At 37.3% G+C, this 22,057-nt stretch overlaps 2 protein-coding genes, 1 long non-coding RNA gene and 1 other non-coding gene across 14 annotated transcripts in view; 2 read left to right on the top strand and 2 right to left on the bottom strand.

Moving 5' to 3' along the window:
* Positions 1-2,909, bottom strand: part of ern1 (endoplasmic reticulum to nucleus signaling 1) — a 37,620-nt gene extending 34,711 nt beyond the window's left edge. Inside the window, exon 1 of the mRNA XM_048190827.1 lies at positions 2,652-2,909. Coding sequence (XP_048046784.1) covers positions 2,652-2,732 — 81 coding nt within the window. The 5' untranslated portion in view covers positions 2,733-2,909. The remainder of the gene's footprint in view (positions 1-2,651) is intronic.
* Positions 2,910-4,681: 1,772 nt separating this feature from the next.
* LOC125268547 lies at positions 4,682-5,722 on the top strand. The gene is made up of 2 exons (XR_007184927.1): positions 4,682-4,926; positions 5,252-5,722. It is a non-coding gene; the product is annotated as an uncharacterized LOC125268547 (long non-coding RNA).
* tex2 (testis expressed 2) overlaps positions 5,515-22,057 on the bottom strand; it is a 51,912-nt gene continuing 35,369 nt past the window's right edge. For 7 of the 11 annotated variants that reach the window (XM_048190735.1, XM_048190744.1, XM_048190787.1 and 4 more), the window contains 10 exons: positions 17,348-17,548; positions 16,689-17,007; positions 15,246-15,457; positions 14,680-14,823; positions 14,496-14,595; positions 12,463-12,583; positions 11,090-11,200; positions 10,592-10,801; positions 8,774-8,894; positions 5,515-8,294 (listed from right to left, as the gene is read on the bottom strand). In XM_048190735.1, the coding sequence (XP_048046692.1) occupies positions 8,160-8,294; positions 8,774-8,894; positions 10,592-10,801; positions 11,090-11,200; positions 12,463-12,583; positions 14,496-14,595; positions 14,680-14,823; positions 15,246-15,457; positions 16,689-17,007; positions 17,348-17,548 (1,674 nt within the window). In that variant the 3' untranslated portion in view covers positions 5,515-8,159. The other 4 variants (XM_048190799.1, XM_048190793.1, XM_048190801.1 and 1 more) reach the window with 4 other exon arrangements.
* LOC125250675 lies at positions 5,763-5,898 on the top strand. The gene has a single exon (XR_007180836.1). It is a non-coding gene; the product is annotated as a small nucleolar RNA SNORA50 (small nucleolar RNA).

The raw sequence follows: 22,057 nt of genomic DNA, 5'->3' as shown, positions 1-22,057 counted from the left end.
CATACGTCAACAAGGATGTCTTATTTGAGAAAAGTAACCGTAATAAATTTGACTGTTACACCTTGTGAAATACTGTAATTTCTTTCTTATTTTGCAATCTAACAGTTACTTTTCTTAAATGAGACCGACTCAAATATGTATGTGGCCGACAAATGCGACCTCCAGAGGATGCAGCCTCCGAAATGAGACTCAGCTATAATGTCAGAAACACAAGAGCTGGGCCTCCGCTATGGCCTAGTATGGCTATCACATGTCAGTTCTGCTCTCGCCACACACGACTGTGATAAGAGATGATCACAGACCTCTATCTGTCAGCGGCCATGTGCTCTCTGCTACAGGCCTGCTGCAATCATGAGTCACTCATTTCCTGTGTGCTACAAGTCCAGGCATTAAAAAAAAAAAAATCAATAGACCTTAGTCAGGGTAGACGTTATGTTGAAATTAACATGGATGAAAACGAGATAGACAGTCTGTACAATGGCATGTAATGAACAAAGCAGAAGTCTTTAGCCCTGCTCCTGCAGAGTTCAGCTCCAAACACACCTGAACCAGCTAATTGAGCCCTTCAGGATTGCTCGGAAAATACAAGCTGATGTAGGCTGGATATAAATTGCCAGGAGCAGGGTTGAAGACCTCTGAAATAAAGGTCCAAAATCACACATGCTTTCACAACTTTCAAATTTGTTTAATGGAGTCTAAAAAATTCTGAACCTATATGGTTTCTTAATAGCGGGCTATGTGAGCAGTAGGGGTGTAACGGTACACAGAAGTCACAATTCAGTACATACAGGGCTCACGGTTTGGTACGAGTTAGGTACAACAGGAAAAAGCAACCAATGCTAAGTTTCATTTCATTTATTTTGAACAGACAGTAGTACAAATTACAGTTTGTTCCACCTAGCGACATTTAGTCCCCCCTGTGGTAATTGGTACAGTACAGTACCTTTAGATTTACCAATGATGCGCAGCAAAATCCAATGGATGATTTCAAACTTATTGGTTTGAGTAACATGTTGTGTATAGTCTACAATGTCATATTCTTGTGAGTGAGAGTTCATTAACATATTGCACAAAGTTTAATATTACGCTTTCTCAAGAAATCAGGGAAAGATGAGCGAGAAGGAGAAAAAGTGCCATCTACATCTGAGCCTACTTCATGTTTCCACGAGAAGACAGCGAGTGAAGCGACACCTGAGGCTTACCATTTCCAGGACATGCATATTTAATATTTATTTTAAACTGTAATGAGATTTCCACGACACAAATCAGCACAATGCCAAATGATTTTGTCTCATTATAACAGCAGAAACAACTTGAAATACCTTGTCATTTTTGGTCATACAGCTAAGAGTAAGACAACATTCAAAAAGGGTCTGTTTTTATTTTTGTACACTCACAATAAAAACAAAACATTGTGCTTTTGTAAAATAAATGAAAACAAACAGGATGCCATTTTCTTCCATCCCAGTTTCCTTTTAATGAAGTTTGAAACTCAGCGTATGGGCTACTAGCAAGCTCTTGCATGCCATCTGAACTCTTGTTTTGGGTTGGTGCATAGATCGTCTCTTGTTCTTCTGCTTTTTTCCCGTTGTGGCGGTTAGCAAACAGCGTTGCATTATCACACGCACCACCTTCTGGATTAGAATGAGCTTGTGACTGACTGTATTCATCATTTTACTCTATGCACCGAACCGTGCTATCCCTACAGTGAAGGTTCGGGACGAATACATGTACCGTTACATCCCTAGTGAGCAGATATGGCATTTAACTGAGAGTTCTACATAATGCGTATATATAAAATGCAATGAATTTATATTCAATGTTCCTGGATTATCTTGATCATATTAGGCACAAATGGTGAAACTTTATGAATTGACCTCTCAAACCTTTCATTTGCCAGCCTAGATCTTTATCTGTCACTCCACAGCAGCCCACTGATGTCTGCGCATCTCAGCATCAGTTATCAGATGCAGGTGAAGCGACACCACTGCCAGTCTGTGACTAAACCACCGTAATTTTAGTGTGATATTTAGGAAGTAAAAAGTGTGTTCTGGAAAGGCTCATACTGTCTAATGCTGTTCTTGACTCTGAAGACAAAGACACTCTAATAAATTTATAAAAAAGGAGACCATAGTCCAGAAAATTTCAGCAAAGAATAGGAAGGAACTGCCCAGACATACCATGATACGGCAGCATGGATAGGACAAAATAATGTCCTGCAGGCCAATCCAGACAAAACTCAAGATACCTCTCTCTGACACTAGTGATCGTCCACATTATTTTACTAACAAACTTTAAGAGACATACAGTATCTACTCTATCATATAAAGCTAGTGAACTGATGTTTCTGCTCAGATCAGAGCGTGCATATACTTTTGCATGAGCATAACTGAAATATCTTAATTGTCCATACAATCAGACCAAATAGCAGGCAAACAAAGATCAGCCTTATAACTATTCAATGAGTAGACTAATAAATTAAAAGCTAATAGAGGGCCACAGGTCAAAGGAGGAGGACTGCAGTCGATCAGCAGTGTCATGACTCGTCTGACTCCAGTAATGAATGCGGTACACTATTAAGGACATGTGTTACAGTGATCAACGAGTTCAGGAGCGAGTAACGTTAATCGATCAGTAATGTTTACACTCACCATCAGGCTGCTGTGACTCCACCACATGACCGCAGTTATAATCCACACCAGAGCCCTGCTACACACTCCCCACGCCATCATACACACATATAAACACGCAGACTTGCTGAGTATACGGCAGATATAGATTTGTTTTACGACAGTTTACGGTGTCATTGTACTGGTTACTACTGAACAGACGGGTTCAATGCGTTTATCAGCTCGCTTCCTCTTTCTGCTCTTGCGTATGCGCACAACACCCTGGAGGCGGAGCTGTGAAACGTCGTCACTTCACCTTGGACCGGAAACGAGGAGTCATAATATTTTTTTATTTTTTGTTGTCAACGTATAAAATACAAATTACATAAGAGTAAATTAAACAAGTAACAACAAAAACAACAAAAACAACAACAACAACAACAACAACAATAATAATAATAATAATAATAATAATAATAATAAACGTGGGTAATACAAAATAGCAACTGTAATCTTTTTTAATCTTTTTATTATGATTATTATTATTGATATTTTTTATTATTTATTATCTTTTTTCCTCGACTGGTCTTTTCGTCATGCTGTTCAAAATAACTTTAAATAAGTAAACAAATACTTTATAATGTTTAAATAATTTAATTATGTCAAAAAAACATCTCCCCAGTTGCATATATATATATATATATATATATATATATATATATATATATATATATATATATATATATATATATATATATATATTTATTTATTTATTTTTTTTAAATGAGTCATCACAGTATCCACCTTATTTTTATGGTAAGAGCAGGGGCTGGGCAGATATTATTAGCTTGAATGTCTCATTCGATTCCAGTTATTTTTGCTGTAGAAAAACCGTGTGTTAAGCTCCTTGATGTTGAAAACTGGTATTATATTATTTTCTTGTATTATTGTAATCATAAGCACACTGGTTTGTAACATAGCTTGTTTTACCATTTACTACTTTGTTGCTCTTCTAGTTATTTACGTAGGCTATAGACGCTAATCAACCAGAAGTCTCACAAATTCACAGGAAATAGCTTACTTCCATACAGCAATCAATTGGATCATTTAGTTCAGTTGGGGGTGGGAAGGGGACAACCAGAAATCTGAGATGAAGGGTCCCCACTACTCTACACAGCTGTTGCACATCATAACAGCTGTTATACACGTTAGGCCGACCTCAATGATGCAACTTTTTATTTTTTTATTTTTATTTATTTATTTTTAGGCATTATTCAATTTTTGCTCCACTATATTTACGTCCCTCTTTCTGTCCTTTTTATTGTTGTCTCTAATTGCTGTAGTATTTGGAACCACGTTTTGTTTTTCTCCATTGCCCTTGACTGTGTTAGCAATGACAATAAACCTGACTTTGACTTTTAGTTAAGTTAATTAATCATTTGAACCATTTGCTTCGAAAAATGATTCACTGTTTCAAATGCCACACGCTGGTGACCCCTGCTGGTCAAAACATGTAAATGCAGCAAAAATAAAAACAGCTTTTACAAACCCATTGCAAACGTTTTACTGAAAGTTTAATCTATATCATCTAATACCATTAATTATTAAGTGTCTGCATAATATGTGTTCTTTTATCATGCGTTTTTTTTAATCTTGTTTGCTATATGGATGGCTCAGCTAAAAGGCCAAAAACAGACTATTAACTACTATTATTAATTTAGGGTAGGAATTGGTTTACTGTATACGTCTCATAAATTTCTGTAGTGTCCTCAAACTGTGGCGTTTTTGTTTTTTAATTGAAAACATGCCAGTGTGTTTTCATCATTCATAATACCAATGCAAACATATTATACATACTACACAGTTTGATGAATCTTAAAGCTTTATAGTTGCTGGTGGCGCAACAAGTGTCCCGCTCTCGCGGTACTTTGATGTCATACGGTGATCAGTCTGCGAGCGCCGATGCATCTCGAACAAGCCATTTGCTATAATGTGATTGGTTATCAAGGAACACGTGATGCGTTTACAGTTACGCTTTGTCCAATGCGTGAGCCGCGGAGGTTGGCATCTTCCCTCACATCCGATCACGTTGCCTGCGAGTTTTACGGTCCGCCATACATAGTGGGAGAAGAGAGGAATCAGAGCCTTACTGTGTTTTGTAGGCTGGAGTGAGTGGAGCTGATGTTAAGATTGTACTTCCGTAGTTTAGAGAATTTGAAAGAAAAAGGTAAACTCAACAGTGATGAAATTGAGGAAGAAGAAACTCGTTTATCATTTATTCTGAGGAACAAATGAGCTCTTGTGTCGACAAATTAAGGTGAGTGTATCTGCTGGTAAAGTAACATTAAAGTTGACTTTAGTTTGTATTAATTTAAAATAATTGGAACAACTTATCTTATTGTTTTTCTTAAGAAATGTGTGGCTAGTCAGTAAGTAAGCTTGATTATCCATAATTAAACTAACTGCTAGCTGGGCGTACTAGTTGGTTGCATAACGGCAATGTTAATGCAGTGGCCCCTGAGCACGTGTTTGCAGCATGGCCGATCGCATTTACACTGAAATTACATTCGCGTTTATTTAATCAAGCTTTGTTTTCATATGAATATACCACTAACAGATTATTTGTATTTGTCCCCATTTAGGATTATTTGCAGTGGACTCTGGAGCCAGTGATTTTTTTTTTTTTTTTTTTTTTTTTTTTTTTTTTTTTTTTTTTTTCTCGGTAAGGCCAGGCCTGAATTCCTTGAATGAAATGCTATCAGTTTGTATGGTCTGGAATGATGTCTTTGCGTTAGACTGCTGATTAACACTGATGTTAACTAAAATCACTGACTGGATTGCGACTACACGTCTCTTTGATATTAAAGCTGGAATTAATGTTAATGGAGGCTTTTCTTTTGACACAGGTGAAGGTGAATTGGAAGAGGCTAAGGTTTGTATGTCCCACACCATGCTCTTATCTGTAATGAATGTGTTTAATTCTAGACAAATCGGAGTTATTTGCCATGTGTTTTTGTGAGATGTATAACTTTAATAGGGTAAAAGGACATTTTGTGGTTAAGCAAAATTCTGTATGTGTTTGAGTTTGTGCATAATAAAACAAAATGGATGTCTTTGGCTGTCTGTGTCTATTATTTGTTGCTGTGTTATAGGGCGCACTGTCACTGAACCTGTCGAGCCCCTTCATGGCTCACTCGGGTCAAGAAACGGTGCAACAGTAAAGGCTTGTTATAACTGGAGCCTCTTGGCTTTTCCCTCCAAGTTGCTCTTTTAAAAGCAATCCACAAAATTCTGAATTAATTATACAAGTTTGAAGTGCATTTGAAAAAATTACTGGAAACACCGGAATTATTTTTGCAAAAGCCGTTTATCAATTTCCACACACAATCATGTTGTCAATATGGCCGAACACAATATAAACATAAAACATTGTGCAAAGGAATAAGCGGTTGGCAGAGCACGCACAAAAGATAAATTGTGAATGGCAATATTGTAGTCAAACTCATTCAACGTAAACGCATTGAAATCAAGGTACATTTAGTATTGATTATTTGGACCCAAGTCCAAAATGTATGTGGAAACAGCCACAATTTACGTTCATTGACACCTTAGCACCAGCTAAGATACAGACCTTGTCATGTTTGGATATAAAACACTTTCTCAGACCTGTCAATACCTGTAGAGTATCTGATAATGGACGAATGTCAAAATTCATTCATGATATTTTAGATGGCAAAGTTCACTTGCCACTGTTAATCCAACAGAAACTTCCTAACTGATTTATACACCATATGACCTGCAAGCGCAGTATAACGAGAAAAAAAAAAAAAAAAAAAAAGTCTACCTGACAATGAACACATATCAACACTTGACAAAATATGCCAAACAAGGTGAACAAAAATGCTTTGTACATTCAACAATCTTCTCCACATGTACACAACATAAGAGTTTATCGGTGTTGTTAATAGAATAGCACTTGTTTTTAGCCCAAGAATCCAATAATTCACCACATAAAACACTGTGGTCAGCGCAAAATTATCTTCATTTCAAGTGAATAATAACCATATATAATGAATGGTTTGAAGGTAAGGGCATGTCACACAACCAATCAGCATCTGCCAAATAGAGCCATTCAGGCTTTAGTTCAAAAACCTCTAAGAGATTTAGTTTTTTCAATCCATGGGACTTTGCCATGGGGTTTAGGAATAGTGGTTCTAAAGGAATACAAATAACCACAAGGATGTTCATTTATGGGTTGTACTCTTCATCTAGCAACTTAACATTTATGAAAACAGCAGCTTCAAATTCACATTTGATATATAATTTATGTAAAAATGTGTAAGCCTCTTTAAGTGATGTTTACCACACCTAATTTTACTCGTACAATCAAAAAAAATAAAAATAAAAAAAAATTCTAGATTAGCCAGTAGATCAATTAGCCTTCCAGGTTAACCTACAAATTGACATCTTTTTGGGTTCTGTGACATGAATTTGCACCAAAATACACTAGGTTTGATTAGATGACGAACTAAAACTATACAGAGATATGGGTAAGTGTTTATGAAGTTGATTAGTCTGTTTATTTAGCTACCCTAACTATGCACATTAGCATTGTTAGCATGTTTCCCCCCCTGCTGTACTGAGAACAGACCTGCGACCCACCATTTGAGAACCACTGATCTACACCCAGAGGGGCAATGGTTGACTGGATATAGCTCACATAGAAAGCTCTTGAACCCTATCCACTAGAATAGTCTGTTTTGGTAGGGATCGCCTAGGAATGAAGGGTTGTTGGCTGGTGTCCCGCTTGAGCACAGTGAAATTGATCTAATTGCATAATCGGGCGCCACACAGAAGGCTCAGGCAGCGGTGAATGGAAGAGGATAATGGTGTAATGGTAGGTCTGTTGTGTCTAAGAAATTATTTGTTGCTTAGAAGCATATGACAATCATGAGGAAATCAAAAATGGGTGCAAATCTGCCCCCTTTTGGCTTTCTGTTAAACATGTTGTAACATGTGACTCAAGGATTCACGGTCTTCAAATATCAAACCCTCCAAGGTGGTTTGCAGGCACCCTGTCATACTAAAAGTCCAGTGAGAGCCCTCATATTGTAAATCATATCTGCTGACCAGGCCTTGGGCTATTGCAGGAAAGAGTTTAGGTTGTGCCATGCGACCCCAGGACTTTTGGTAAGTCAGCGTGCATCAAACAGAGGTAGTGTACACTTTACCTAGTCACATATAGACTTTCCTTGTTCTACTGCCTCTTCACTAATTGTTTAACATCCATCACCTTTACGCATTTTAGTGCATCACCAAAATCTCTATCCTGTTTGAGGGCCAACAGCATGTGCATTCGGACTGTCCCAATCAAATCAAAAGCAAGCAAGCAAGCAAGCATTATTGTCCTTTCTTTTAGTTATGGATGTGTTCAGATTTTTCACAGCTCTATTCAATGGGCAATATGGCACCTGTAATTTTCAAGTCAGGTATAGTCTTGCCCTCATGGGACTTTAGTATTTATCTTCTGATTTATACAGCAACATATCTTCACATGTCATCAAGGGATTCCTCATGGTCCAAGGTTTCTTCGTCCTTCAAGGCATTGGCATTGGAACGTGTGTCCATGGCAGAGTGCATGATAGGCAGCCAGACGTCATCCATGTTTGGCATTACAAATATTTTCTGCATAAGGTAATGGAGGCATCAGAGGGACAAGAACAGGAAGTAATGACAATACAAACATAAAAGCCTAGTCTAATATCAGCAAACAAATATAAGTTAAGGATAGTTTGGTGCATATACAATGTACTATAAATTATAGTAAACACGTGTTGATAATTAATATTACTCAGTACTTACAGTACAGTATGTGTGTATTTACACTGTAACAAGTACACCTTTAAAATAGTGTATTCAAAGGTACTTGCATGTATTTGATTCCAAACTGGTAATTATGGGTTTGCAGTTCTTAATTACAGAGGGAAAAACACTAATGCTGAGGTTTCTAACACTGGCTCTCGAGGTCCACTGTCCGGTAGAATTTAGCTTCAAGCTTGGTCAAACTCGCCTGCAGTGGACCTCGAGGCCAGATTTGAGAACCCCTGCACTAACGAATGGCAATTCTTATCCTATAACACCTTTGAGAAGACCAATCAATTTACCTGAAACTCCTGATTTAGTTTTTTTTCTATCCAGTCTGTCACATGAGCAAAAGTAACCTCTCTCTCGCCCAGTTTAGGCCGAGCTTTTAGTTCCAGACGAGGTGGTTTTCTGAAACCATACCTGAAATAAACAGAAACATCCACATAAGCACATGTCCACATGTCTTCACTCTGAAAACATCATTTCACCCATTCCTTGCATTAAAAAAAGCCACTAAAAACAAATTAAATTCATCATATAAAGTAATTGCGACTAATCAAAATTTTAATCTCTTTATGAACTTTTTGAAGCATCAAAGTGGTAGTTGCGTAGACTCTCAATGGAGAGACAGAATTCTCTCAGATTTCAATAAAAACATTTGTTCCCAAAATGAACAATGTCTTACAGGTTTGGAACGACATGAGGGTGAGTAAATGATGAGAGAATTAAAATTTTTGGGTGAACTAACCCTTTAACTGTCAAAAATAAATCTTAATTGCCCTTCAGGACACTTGGTATTTGAGTAAAATATAATTCCTTATTTCTTACTTTAAATTTTTGGCTAAATTTTTGACAAGTTTCGTGAGCTTCATTCATGCAATGAAATCTTTTAAATTAATTTTAAATCCAATCGTTGAACAGAGGCATGAAATGTCTTGACACATGTACTGAATTATGACCAGCAGATGGCATGATAGCGACATTTAGGATGCCCAAAGATACTGGCTGTGTCCGAAAACTTAGGCAGCTGACTTGTTATCAGGCAATAACGTTGCATGCAGCGTATGCGCATGAAGGTATCTTACGAAACTGAGCTAGCATAACGTCTTCTGAGGTAGTGTAACTTCTGGGGTAGCGTAACGGTTTGATGATCTACAGCAAAATAGAGAAAGCTTTGGTGAAATCTAAGCTAATATTTCAGGATTTCTTCAGGTTTTATAAAGGTAAATTTAAGACCTTTTAAGAGCTTTTTAAGGCCAATTAAAGAACATTAAAGGAATAAATTGAAGGGAACATTACACATCAATATGTTCTCTAAATGTAAATGTCTATGAAACATACAAGCATACATTAGCAACACTTCAAAGTCTGAAAATACAATTTAAAACAGATCTTTGAATAGCTCTGCTCTCAAACATTAGAATATGGAAATAACTTTTACTGTACCTTAAACCTTGTACCTACTGTACTGTAAAAGCTTTTTACTGTAAAAAGTGGTTTCTTTTTCTATTTCTTTTCCAATTTCTTTTACTTTTTCAGTAGTTTTGTCTTGTTTTCCTGTGCAAATCTAAGATTCTTAAATCAAGATACATTGACTTTACATAAATGACATAAGATAAGAAATCTGGTCTTGTAAGTGATATGATTAAAACAAAAACAAATATCTGCCAACGGGTTCAGAAAAATCAACTTAATTCAGATGAAAAAGTAATTTTCATACCCACCGACAGATATTTGTTCTTGTTTTAAGCATAAACGATCGCTTTATATGATGAAAGAAAGTTTTACAGATTTGGAATGACACGAGGGTGAATAAATGATGCCAAAATTTTAATTTTTGGGTGAACTAACCCTTTAAAGTGTACTGACCTACTTTTGATTTATTCATCCAAAATTTGACAAATTCCTTGATATTCCACATTATACAGTAAATTCCATTTTTATGGTATGGATTCTGTGATTCCACCCACGTTTTCCGTATTGCGGAAATCATAGAGCCCTAATATTAAGGCTTTCTGCTCCAATTTAAGACATTTTTAAGCTTTTGGACGCATTCACTACTGACCATAATTCTGTGCAGTTGCCATTTGAACAGGATATTAAAGAATGTACTATACCATATCCTGTCTGTTGGAGGTGGTGGAATGTTGACAGCTAGTGTTCCTTGACACTCCTGAACCTCAACCGTCAGGACCAGTGGGGTGTTGGACACCTCCTCCATCTTCTTCTTAATGAACTCAGTCTCTGTGGCTTTCTGGAAATACTTGGACTTGGCAATCTTGTCCACAAAGCGCATGATTTTGCTGGGTCGGTGTCCCCCAACATAGCTGTGAAGAAAAGAGTCATTCATGCAGTATGTTTTACAGGTGTGTGGCCATCTTTGATCAGTTGGCTGCTGTTTTAATGCCATGTCAGCTTCCTTGGCTATTTTCATGGTAACAAGTTGAAATACTAATAAAAAATTTGCTTTAGATTAAACTGGATTCAGGGTTGACTCTTAAACATTTCATCCATCTTGGACCCACAGACAGATTCTGTCTCAAGAGCTCTGTTTTGGGCTTTTAAACGTATCCAGATTTAAACACAGAAGCAAATGGAAAGTTTCTCAATCTCACCCTTCCACTCCTGGAATTTCAGGCACTTCAGCAGTATCTTCCTCATCAGAAGATCCTGCACTCGACGATTCTTCATCACTGTCGGCCAGGAAGTAAGTGCGTGGTCTGGGTCTAGTGCATGCACACAAACAGACAAAAGCATATGCAGCATATTTCTATTATAACTGGCTTTCTGAAAGCAAGGGAATGTGCAAAGCTCTTGCAAACACACCTGTGCTTGAGTTGACATGGCCCTTAACACAAGCAATACACAGTAAAAAAAAAAAAAATCTTTATAAAGATTAAAGCTCTGTTCCGAACCCTAGTGAGCTGTAACACTTTTAGGCTCTTTTTCCACCTGGTATTAAGATGCATTTTGGTTGATCGGATCACAAGTGGGCAAGGGAGACATTCCTGTTTACACCTGGTGTTTTAATTCGTCTCTTTTGTCCACTTTCAACCACTTCTGTCATGATTTCTTTGAGGGGAGGGTTTATGGGCGGGTGAATGTATGGTTTTTCCAGATCTTTTGATCTAATGGACAAAATAAGCTTGTACAATTTACATATGAATGTGACTGGAGACGACAGAAAAACATATGGAGAACAGCAGCTTTCATTTCTGCTCTGATAGCTGCAAGACCGGCCGAACGCTGTGAGTGTGTGTTAGAAATCAGGAATGGTGAGAGAACATTGTGCTTGGTATGTTTTTTGTCTTTAAACCAATCTTGGGTCTTCAGCCGACAAAGTTTAAATCCTATCTGGCTAGAGCGCTTCCCATAATGTTTACTCATTAGGTCAGTAGGCAGAGAGTCAGTAGTCTTTTGTGGCTGTTCGACCACATGAGAGTTTACACTACAAAAGCAATCCGGTCAAATGCATTTTCGACTACCTCTGGAAATGGTCGAAAGTGCTCAAAATGTTTTATACACCTCGTTTACACCTGTATTTAGTGTCATCCACTTGTGATTTGATCAACGAAAATGCATCTTAAGGAATCATTTGTATGTTTCAGACACAGAGGCAGAATCACATGCATCACTTATTGCAATCCCACTGATGCTTAAGAGCTTGGAACAGAACTTCTGTAAGCGCATGCAGAACATAGCGGATGTGGAATGAAGTGAAAATCTGAGAAGCAGCAAAAACATTCAGCATGTAGAACAAAATGAGAGATTTCAGAAAAGCCCTGATTCAACTCACCATAAAGGGATCACATCCACAAAGAAATGAGTCCAGCGGAAACAGCAAAAAGAGTAAATGATAAATACATCCAACAGAAAAATAACCCATCAAAAGAACACAGCATCTCACAAAAAAAAAAAAAAAAAAAAAAAAAAAGAAGCCTAGAAATTTGGAACCTGTATGCATCAGAAATGTCATCCATTCTCTTACCCTTCTTTTCCCTGTTCTCCTAAGCCTTCTCCCTCCTTTCCCAGTCTGGTCAGGTTCATCTTGGTTTCAAGAGTCATAAGAAAGGAACCGTTGTACGAGATCTCCAAGTCAAACCAAAGGCCTACAAAAGGAGATTGCCGAAACATATTTGGTCACACTTTAAAATGAATGTCACTGCATTAAACAACAACAACAACAAAAAAACTCTCCACAGAGAATAATATCCTGGATTGTGATTATCCAACTGCAATGTTTGAAATCAATATGCTCTAAATTATAGGATAAATTATTGATACATTTTCATCATCATTTTATTATTAAGTTTCAGTAGCTCACAAAACACGATTACTTTGGTTCTCTACTATTCTGACACAACGAGCCACCAGTTGCCTGTATGAATTCGGATGCCCACATTGTCCCCTGAACAACAAGCTTTGCTTTACATTTGCCTGATTTGAACATCATCCCCCAAATGAATCTGGCTGGACTCTACACCCAGCGTGAGGATACACTGATTAAACTGATGCAGGAGTCACTAGTGAACCCCTGGAAATCTTAAAAGCCATACTGTCACGACGCACACTTCCTCCTGAGCGAGTGAAAGGTCAGTGCTCGAGTTTGCTTTACTCTGATTGGCTCAGACACACACTGATCCTCTGAGCTCAGCGGGCTGCTTCCTAGATGACGAACGAGAAGTTTAACAAGCTGGCAGGGGTCTGGCCATTTACCAAATCATACACATCCACCGGAGCAGTAACTGCAGGGTTGCTGCTCCATCGGTACAATGCATTACAGCAGGGATATAACTTGACTCTGTCAGTGAGGCACATCTAATGGTTTCGGTAAATTATTTGAGTATGTATAGATAGACATTTTTTTTATTAAGAAATGAACCAGATCACAGGACACTGGCAAAACAAGAACCAAAACATGATTTTCTTAGGGACCCTGTATGAAGATGTAACCTGGTGACTCTTGCTATGGGCTCATGTAGGTTGCTAAAGTGTTCTGGGCCTTTACATAGCCAAGTTTAATACTTAGGGGTTGTTTAAAACACCTTTCTAACTGTTTTTAGCATTATAGCCTTCCTGTAGCTCAAACAGCAACACCAAGGTCATGGGCTCGATTTACAGGGAATGCATGAACTGATGAAATGTATACCTTTAATGCAATGTAAGTCACTTTGGATAAAAGCATCGGCCAAAATGCATAAATGTAAATAAGTGTTCTGGTGGTTGAAGAAAAAGTTGGACAAAATCGTGGACTATTAAAAGTGCAGTGCATGCTGATTACTGCTGCATGCTCTTATAAGGCATTGGCTCAGTATTAGGATATTATTACAATACCTATGGCCAAGAGAGTAATATCCTACTATGGTTTATAGATGTCCTCAGTCAACTTTTGCTGGATGAATGTTGGTCTGACGTCTGAGACCAATTCTGTCAAGAATCTCCCAAATCGATCAGTTCACCCGATTGATTCGTTCAAAACACGGATTCATTCAGAAACAAAGCACCGCTGTGTGTTGCTTGGAGACACTCAACAGTTCTGTTCTGGCTTTATAGGTAATATTTTCACTGGCAAAATTGAGCAAAAACAGTCAATAACGTGTCTGAAATAACACATTAACTTTATTGAACTTTTGTATAAAATCAATATTACATTTATACTTGTGCTATTCAGGACAAAAACAGCACTCGTGCGATACTGCGCTCGTGCGATACTGCGCTCGTGATAATGCTTAACTATAACATATGATATAAATTTGAGAAAAACTTTGAGTATTTTCCCCTCAATATCTTGAATTTTAGGGGCGTAACTGCATTCTATAGGCTCCATCACGCAGTGAGTTGTCGCCCTGCTTCATGTTCGTCACCAATCAAATGTAAGATGAACTACGTAGGTCAGGGATGGGTGCGTTAAATATTTTAACGTGTTATTTTTTTCCATAACTAATAATTTAAATTAACACATTAAATCAACAGCCCTGAAATATATAGATATTTTATTCAGAAGTACAGACCAGGCCTTACCTCTGTGATCTACAGATGGTTTGGAGGAGCTAAGGATCTTGGGAATGGATATTCCCATGTCCAGCTCAGTGAGGGTCAGCTCATTCATGAAGTACGGCAGCTGTAATAATCATTACACTAAGTTACTGTTTGAAATAAAACACAGTCAGATAGTCTGCTCTGAGATGTATACATCAGTACTCACCCTGATCTTACTCAGCTTTTTCTGGATCTTTTTAGACACAACGTCTGCCCAGTATTTCTCTCCAAGAAAGTCCCAGAAAATGCGGCCCAAAAGAGCATTGACCCAGGCCTCAGACTCTGCCTCCTGCTCTCGACTCTCTGGAAACTATGAGACAAACACAACAGTAAACAGTTCTTCATTGGAAGACACTAAAGAATCATCACAGACTAAATTTCATTGTTTTCTGGCAATGAGGAAGCTTTGTACTCTAAGTTGATAATATTTCTAAAAGATCCCCTAATGTTTTACCAAAGTATACCACAAGAGGCTAGGTGTTACAGGCATGTTACATAGAATACAGCTATGAAATACTATGGAATTCATTTGTATGATTACAGGTCTTTCAGAATAGAATAGTTTCAAACATGGCTCATCCAATGGTACACCATTAAGATTAGGAATATTTATACCATCTAATCTTCAGTTTAGTTGATTTGACGGGTTGAGATAGTTTAGTTGATGTTTGGTTTTTAAATGTAAGATGTTTTCTGATTTCTGAAAAATGGACATTGTGAAATGTTGTGGACCTTTTTAACGGTTCCCGGACTGCTTCCAGCACTCTGAACAGGGCTTGTGGCGGGGCTGCCAGTGGACTGGCTGACATATTTGGCCATGTAGACATTGTATTCCAGAACTTTCTGTTTGACACTGGCACCAAGGTCTTTTTGTCTGGGATGAGACTGGAGCACTTCATCCAGGCTGCCACGACTGCTGCTGCGGCTCTGAGCCAGACAGCCTGCTGAGAGAGATCATGGAAATAATGTTACTTATTCTTTAATAATACAAACAGCTGTAAACATCAACAGATACTTCATCTGTAGAGTATTCATTTCATTACTATAACCTGAAAACACTGATCAGAGTAGAAGCAATTATTAATTTGAACAAGAACAAAATCTAATGAGAAATATACAGTACTTTTTCTTATAGGGGCTATGTGTACTAATTTTCATGTATTAATCACTTTTTTATTTACAATGTGTGAACAGCTTGTAACAAAACGTATAAAAACAAGACCTTCCCTGACTTCCTAGGTCAGGGGTGGCAAATGTCGGCCCTGGAGAACGAAAAGAGTTCTCCTTCAACACTAATCAAACAAACCTGAACAAGCTAATCAAGGTCTGAAGGGTTACTAGGAAGCTACAGGCAGGTGAGTTTTTATCAGGGTTGGAGCTAAACTCTGCAGGACTGTGGCTCTCCAGGACCGGAGTTTGCCACCCCTGTCCTAGGTTGTCTAAGAAAGCCTGTAGGATTCAGGACGTTTCTGCCAGGAAAATCAAAAAGATGTGACGATTACGCTCTCGAGAGCTTCTCTTCCATTCAATGACACATGAAATGAATGCTTACACAATGTTCAGGATAATGCCGAAAGAGCAATCCTGTACTGTAATGTCAATGTGTCATGCAAAGAAAAGGGATTCATTCAAATGATAGTCTCACATATACAGATCTATATAGTCTCAAATATACTTTATAATCAAACCATTATTAGTGTAATTTTAATGACCTCATCATTCAACATGATGCCGGTGAATTGCAGAGCTGGTGCAAACATATACACATCATCGCTATGATCAGATGCTTTCTGAACTGCTGCTTTCGCAGAGCTATCATTTTTGTTGTGTTTATTTTGTTTTTGAGAGGAAAGCGTGCAGCACATATTTACATAGTCATCTAAACGTCGCTCTCAGCAGTGTGGGTGGCGTCTGGATGTTAGTTAACAGTATTTAACAGCAAAGGTATTTCAAACTTCATTTTATTTCTAAGCAAAAAGAACTTCATTATATCGGGGCCTTGAATCACGGTCTCTTGTATGTTGAGTGCGAGCAGTAAGTTACTGGCTGCAGTTCACTTAACAGCCACTGGTATCGCTAATAACAAAAGTTTCTGAATTCTACATATAGCCCCTTTAATGAAAGAACTGATGATTTGAATCAAGCACCACTTGTAAATGTGAACTTCACTCTTACTTGTAGGCAGGCCCGTGGGCTTCTTGGCTTCATATTTCAGTTTGGATGCAAACAGCATCCTTCTGAACCATTCCTCTTTGTCTCTTCCTGTCCTCCCAAACAGGTAGAGCACAGGTTGTGTGTGTGCTCTCTTAGGTTCCTCACTAGTGCCTACTGTCTCAGTCTTATCTCCTGGTGCAGGGGTCTTCTCCTCGACCACCTCGGTCTTATCTTCCTGAGCTTTGGCCATGAAGTCATCCTGCTTGGCCAGCTCAATGCAGATGGGATACTTCTTATTCCACACCCTTTTCCTGGCCAGGCTCTGAGGCACCAGGTAGATCTGTAATACAAGAACTCAAAGTTAACCTTCTTTTTTTTAAATAGTATGTATTCAAACTAAAGGGTTTAAGGAGTTTTGTTTTTCAAAAGTTTGTCAAAAGAACAATGATTTTAGGTAAGTACAAATGTGAAATGCTGCATCAGAGCCGCTTAGATGCAAGGAAAAAAGGTTTCACCCATTATGCAAATATTACTATGGCATCCTTACCAAGTTTAAATAGGGCTGTACATTAAGCGCTCTTGGCTGAATTCATTGCAGACATTTAAAACTTTAGGATAAGAACAAAAAAACAAAAAAAAAAACAGGTTGTGCACAGAGGGACAGTGTCAAGCACACCCACCTTACTGTTAGTAAGATCATAGATTTTCTGGCTAATGTAGGTGATATCAGGTTTGAGCTCGCTGAAGGTTGCCCGGCGGGGAATATTGCGGTTAGGTTTGGACAGTCGCAGGACAGAGCCCTCCAGACGCACATACACTGAGTGAGTGAGTGTGGCATGATATGTCTCAGGGTCATAGCTGTAGATCTCATTCATCCAACCCTGAGTACAAAAGCACAGAACATTTACAACAAAACAAATGGGCAACTCGAGCAATAAAATAATAAGTAGTAGTAATTAAGGGACCAAGAACACCCTACAGCTTCCACCTTCTTAGAAATTAAACATAAGTGGAGAATCAACACACTAAACATTGCGGAAAAAACTGCAAGTTATGAACAATCCATTTTAAATGTTTTTATTGTTAGTTTTTTCTCAATATAAAACAGCAAGTAAGTGATTCATTTTTCTCAGAGAAAATTATAGAGTTGTGTTCTGTTTTGGACATGTCTGAATCAAACACTTTAACTGAAAAATCTAAATAAAGGATTATCATTTGATAACTCTTATTAAAACCACCTGACCATAATTTTGTGAAAACCAGAAAAACATTCAGGGCTTGGCCCCTAGAAAGCAAAATGGTGAGAAATACCCCTAAAAAACATTGCTTGACCAGGACCAGTAATTAAAAACACTGTAAGACCCAAAAGAACAAAATAATCACAGCGCTGTTAAATAAATAAATATGAGAGAGGACTGTGCTGGCTTTGTTGACTGAAGGATAGGCAGTCAGACGTGCACTCATGTTTGTCAATATAACTGCACACGCTGTAAAGTTGATGGATTTTGATCCTTTTATCATTTAACAGCTGGAAAAAAACTTAACTCTAAAAGCAGAGGTAGAAAGTAACAAATTAAAAACTGACAGTACTTGAGTACAAAAAAACTTTTCAAATTAAATTGTAGTACTTTTACTTAAAGGTGAAGTATGTTGTTTTTGCGACACTAGTGGCACATACCGAAATTACAGAAATACAACATATTTTGCAAAAGACACTTTCACGCGTTGTGCCACCCCCAACTCAAACATCACAAACAGCTCTTACGGGTGCTTGTGAAGGCATGTCTCAACAGGTAAATCTACATTCAATAAAAGTTCTAACATATTAGAAATACTTTTAGCTGTGTTGCTATGTATCATGAGTAAGCGATTAAGTAAGCTAACACTCAGTCTAGAGCGAATGTGAGCGTCTCGCTTATAATAAACCCAATGTTTGCACTGTTGGGCGAGATAAACCCATGAATGGCATACTAATCAGTGTTGTGGGTAACGCATTACAAGTAACATGAGTTATGTAATTAGATTACTTTTTCAAGTAAATAGTAAAGTAACACACTTCTTTTAAATTTGCAATAAAATATCAGAGTTACTTTTTAAATAACTGAGATGATAACGCTCATCTCACTTGCACAAAAACACTCAATATTCATCAAAATGAATAAAAACAGTGAAACTCAGAACATTATGCAAACCTGCAAAAATATGTTAACACAAATATACTTTGAGTTTAATCTCACTTTATTAAGCAACATCTTTGCTGCTGACTTTCAATGATCCAATACTAAGAAATACTAAGAAATACAACCATACTAAGAAATAAAAAAAAGACTTAAGATAAACATCACATTTGCGTTTCTTTTTTGTTTGTTTGTTTATTTTTATTGCTGAAGTATGTGTTTAACTTTCTTCTGCATCCTATTCTTCTGCAATCCAGAATGGCAGCACAGCTGAACGGTTTATTTGAGATGCGCCCTCTACTGTACAGGTGTGAATTTACATTTCCTTCAGCCTGAGGCTTATTCATTTCACTTTTGGTGTGGAAGGGCCTTTACATTTGCCAAAAATATATATATATATATTTAAAAAAAAAAAAAGACCAGCAAGCCCAGCCCAGGTGAAAAAAATAATGCAAAAGTAATTTAACCCATTACTTTCCATAAAAAGTAACTAAGTAATGCAATTAGTTACTATTTTTTAGGAAGGAACACAATATTGTAATGCATTACTTTTAAAAGTAACTTTCCACAACACTGATGATAATAATAGTAGTCAATGAACAATAAAAACTGGGTTAAGAGAATTTATCTTAACATAAAATCTAACATAACATTAGGGCTGGGCGATATATCGCATGCGATTGTCACGCGCATTTCCTCAGTAAAGCCGGTTCCCTGATTACCGCTAAATTGCCATCACCTGCTATCAAATGGAGCGCCATTTAATAGACAGAACTGTAGTTCACTGACAAGCTACGCAATATCGCGTTCATTATCGAAGGCGATTCATCTGCGTTTTTTTTTTTCATGAGTCAGACAAGAAGCTAGATAATGATAAGGTGTAGCTTTGCAAAATAAGTTTCTTTAGTTCGGTTCAGGAAATGGCTGTCAGCAGAGAACAACAGATTGGTGATGATGATGACAGTGAGCATAATTATGAACATTCCTGGCAGCATCTTACGGCACTATCCGGCAGTCAATTCTGACATCATGTGTCAACCATTTCCTGATTCAAGCACTCATTCAGAGTCTAAAAGCTAAATTCTAAACTGTGCTAATATACAGCCTGTGCTGTAGTACTACTGAATAATCATGATCCTAACCTTTCCTTTACCAAATCATAATCCTAATCCTATCTCCATACCGAAATCTCAGTTGTTAAGACAGTGATTCTGAGTCTTTAAATTATTGGGGACTGGGACACACCATGAGCCAGAGACAGCAGTTTACGCCGTGAGTTTTTAAAAGCTGTGCTATCAATAAATAGTGCTTAAACTATTAAAATAATTTCATCAATTGTAAATGTTGATTGCTCATAAACGCTCTTTGTCAGGGGTTGTCCTGCACTGAAACATGACAATAGCAACATTTAACACGACCTGGTGCAAATATCAAACCCTGCTATTGAATTAAATAATTGACATGCGATGCTCACCTAGCTCCACTTAGCAGGTGTAGTACAAAATGGAAAGGCTGACATGGAGCTCTTTATTATCATGAAAAGGCGCCTTAATAAACTATAGCCAGCTTAGTTTAAACAAGTGCCCATCCTCCACTATTGGAATCAAACAAGTAGACTACATTTTAAATGAGTGTAATGTTTCCATGTAAATCATAAGCTTAACTGAGAAAAATGCTATATATGTAAGTCTGTGACAAGATTGTAAGGAAAGGGCTAAGTAGGGCTTAAGGGGTAACTTCGCCGAATTGCAACCAGTTTTGTATTGTTACGATGTAGGTAGTACAAGTAAATGAACAACGTCTACTCTTTCCCCATGATACTTCTATCCAGGTGTCCCAGTGTATTTATGCAAAAGTCTGCCAGTTGATACAAAAGTTTTTACAGCTGTCTAAAGTCCACTGGATGACGCATGATACAAAAGTTTTTATGGCTGTCTAAAGTCCACTGGATGACACATTCTGTTTATATTACAAACAATACAAAGCTGGTTGAAAATCTGGTGTCCTTTAAATAGTGTCAGTATATAATGTCAATATAAGTACTGAGTTAATGCCTTTTCAATTAGAATACTGTTATTTTAAACATTTGGTATTTCAGTTCTTTGTTTAATAACACTTTTTAATCAAAGTTTCTTCATAGTCTTCTTGTTTTTAGTTTAACTGAAGTAATTTGTAATGTAGATACTTGGATAGTTATTCAGCAAACTACTTACGGTATTTACTTCGAGTCATTTTAGTTTTAGTACTTCTGCTTGTCAAGCAGTAAAATTTCAATATTCTTTCCACCTCTGCCTGAAAGTGATTCCATGACATATTCCTCTGTGCCATTATCATTATAGTTGTTGTGTACTGTCCGTTATTCTCTTAGGGCGTGTTCACACTTGTCCTTCGGTTCTCTTGGTTCTTGTGTTCCCGATCAATAAAGAAAATGATACATTTAGTTCTGGTTTGCTTAGCATTCACACTGTAATTTTAAAGACAGAACCTAAAGATACACACACACACACACACACACACACACACACACACACACACACACACACACAAACAAACAAACAAAAAAGTGTGCTGTCTGAAAGAAGCACGCACATAAAGCCGCTGCTCAGTGAGCAGTCTTTGCAAGTATTCTAGTAAATTAATTTATTTATGCTTTAAGTGATAAGGAAAAGCATGTGTAACAGTATATTGGATCCGGTCAGCTCTTAAAGTGACAGCAGCCTAATATTCATATTAATCAAACAACAAAAGAGAGAAAAATCACTCATTGCTCTTGACTAAATGCAACTTTAAAAAACAAATGTAAATTTAATTTACACAGTGAAGACTACACTGTGTTTTTTTTATATATACATTTGATTCCTTTATACAATTTATGTAGGATTTCTTAGTTAGCGTTTGAAGTTTTTCAGGTAGGTCTATTTTAGTGTCTTTGTTCTGTTGTAGTTGTAATTCGTTTATTTGTTCTTATTTTATCACTGGCTGTTTGCATGTCTTGAGTTTGTTTTTTTATTTATTTAGTTACACTAGTATTAGTTTTTGGTGATATTGACATTGGTGACAAGAATTATAAAATGTCAATGGTATCAAATTTTGTTATTATAAAATACTTATTTAAAAGCAAAAATGACTATATCATGATATATATCGTTATCATGAAATTAAATTACTCATATCGCCCCCACCTGAGTACTAGGGACTACTATGGACGATAGA

This window comes from Megalobrama amblycephala, linkage group LG1, assembly GCF_018812025.1.
Source record: "Megalobrama amblycephala isolate DHTTF-2021 linkage group LG1, ASM1881202v1, whole genome shotgun sequence".
In the NCBI taxonomy this organism is placed as follows: domain Eukaryota; kingdom Metazoa; phylum Chordata; class Actinopteri; order Cypriniformes; family Xenocyprididae; genus Megalobrama; species Megalobrama amblycephala.
This window is presented reverse-complemented; position numbering and strand designations above follow the sequence as displayed.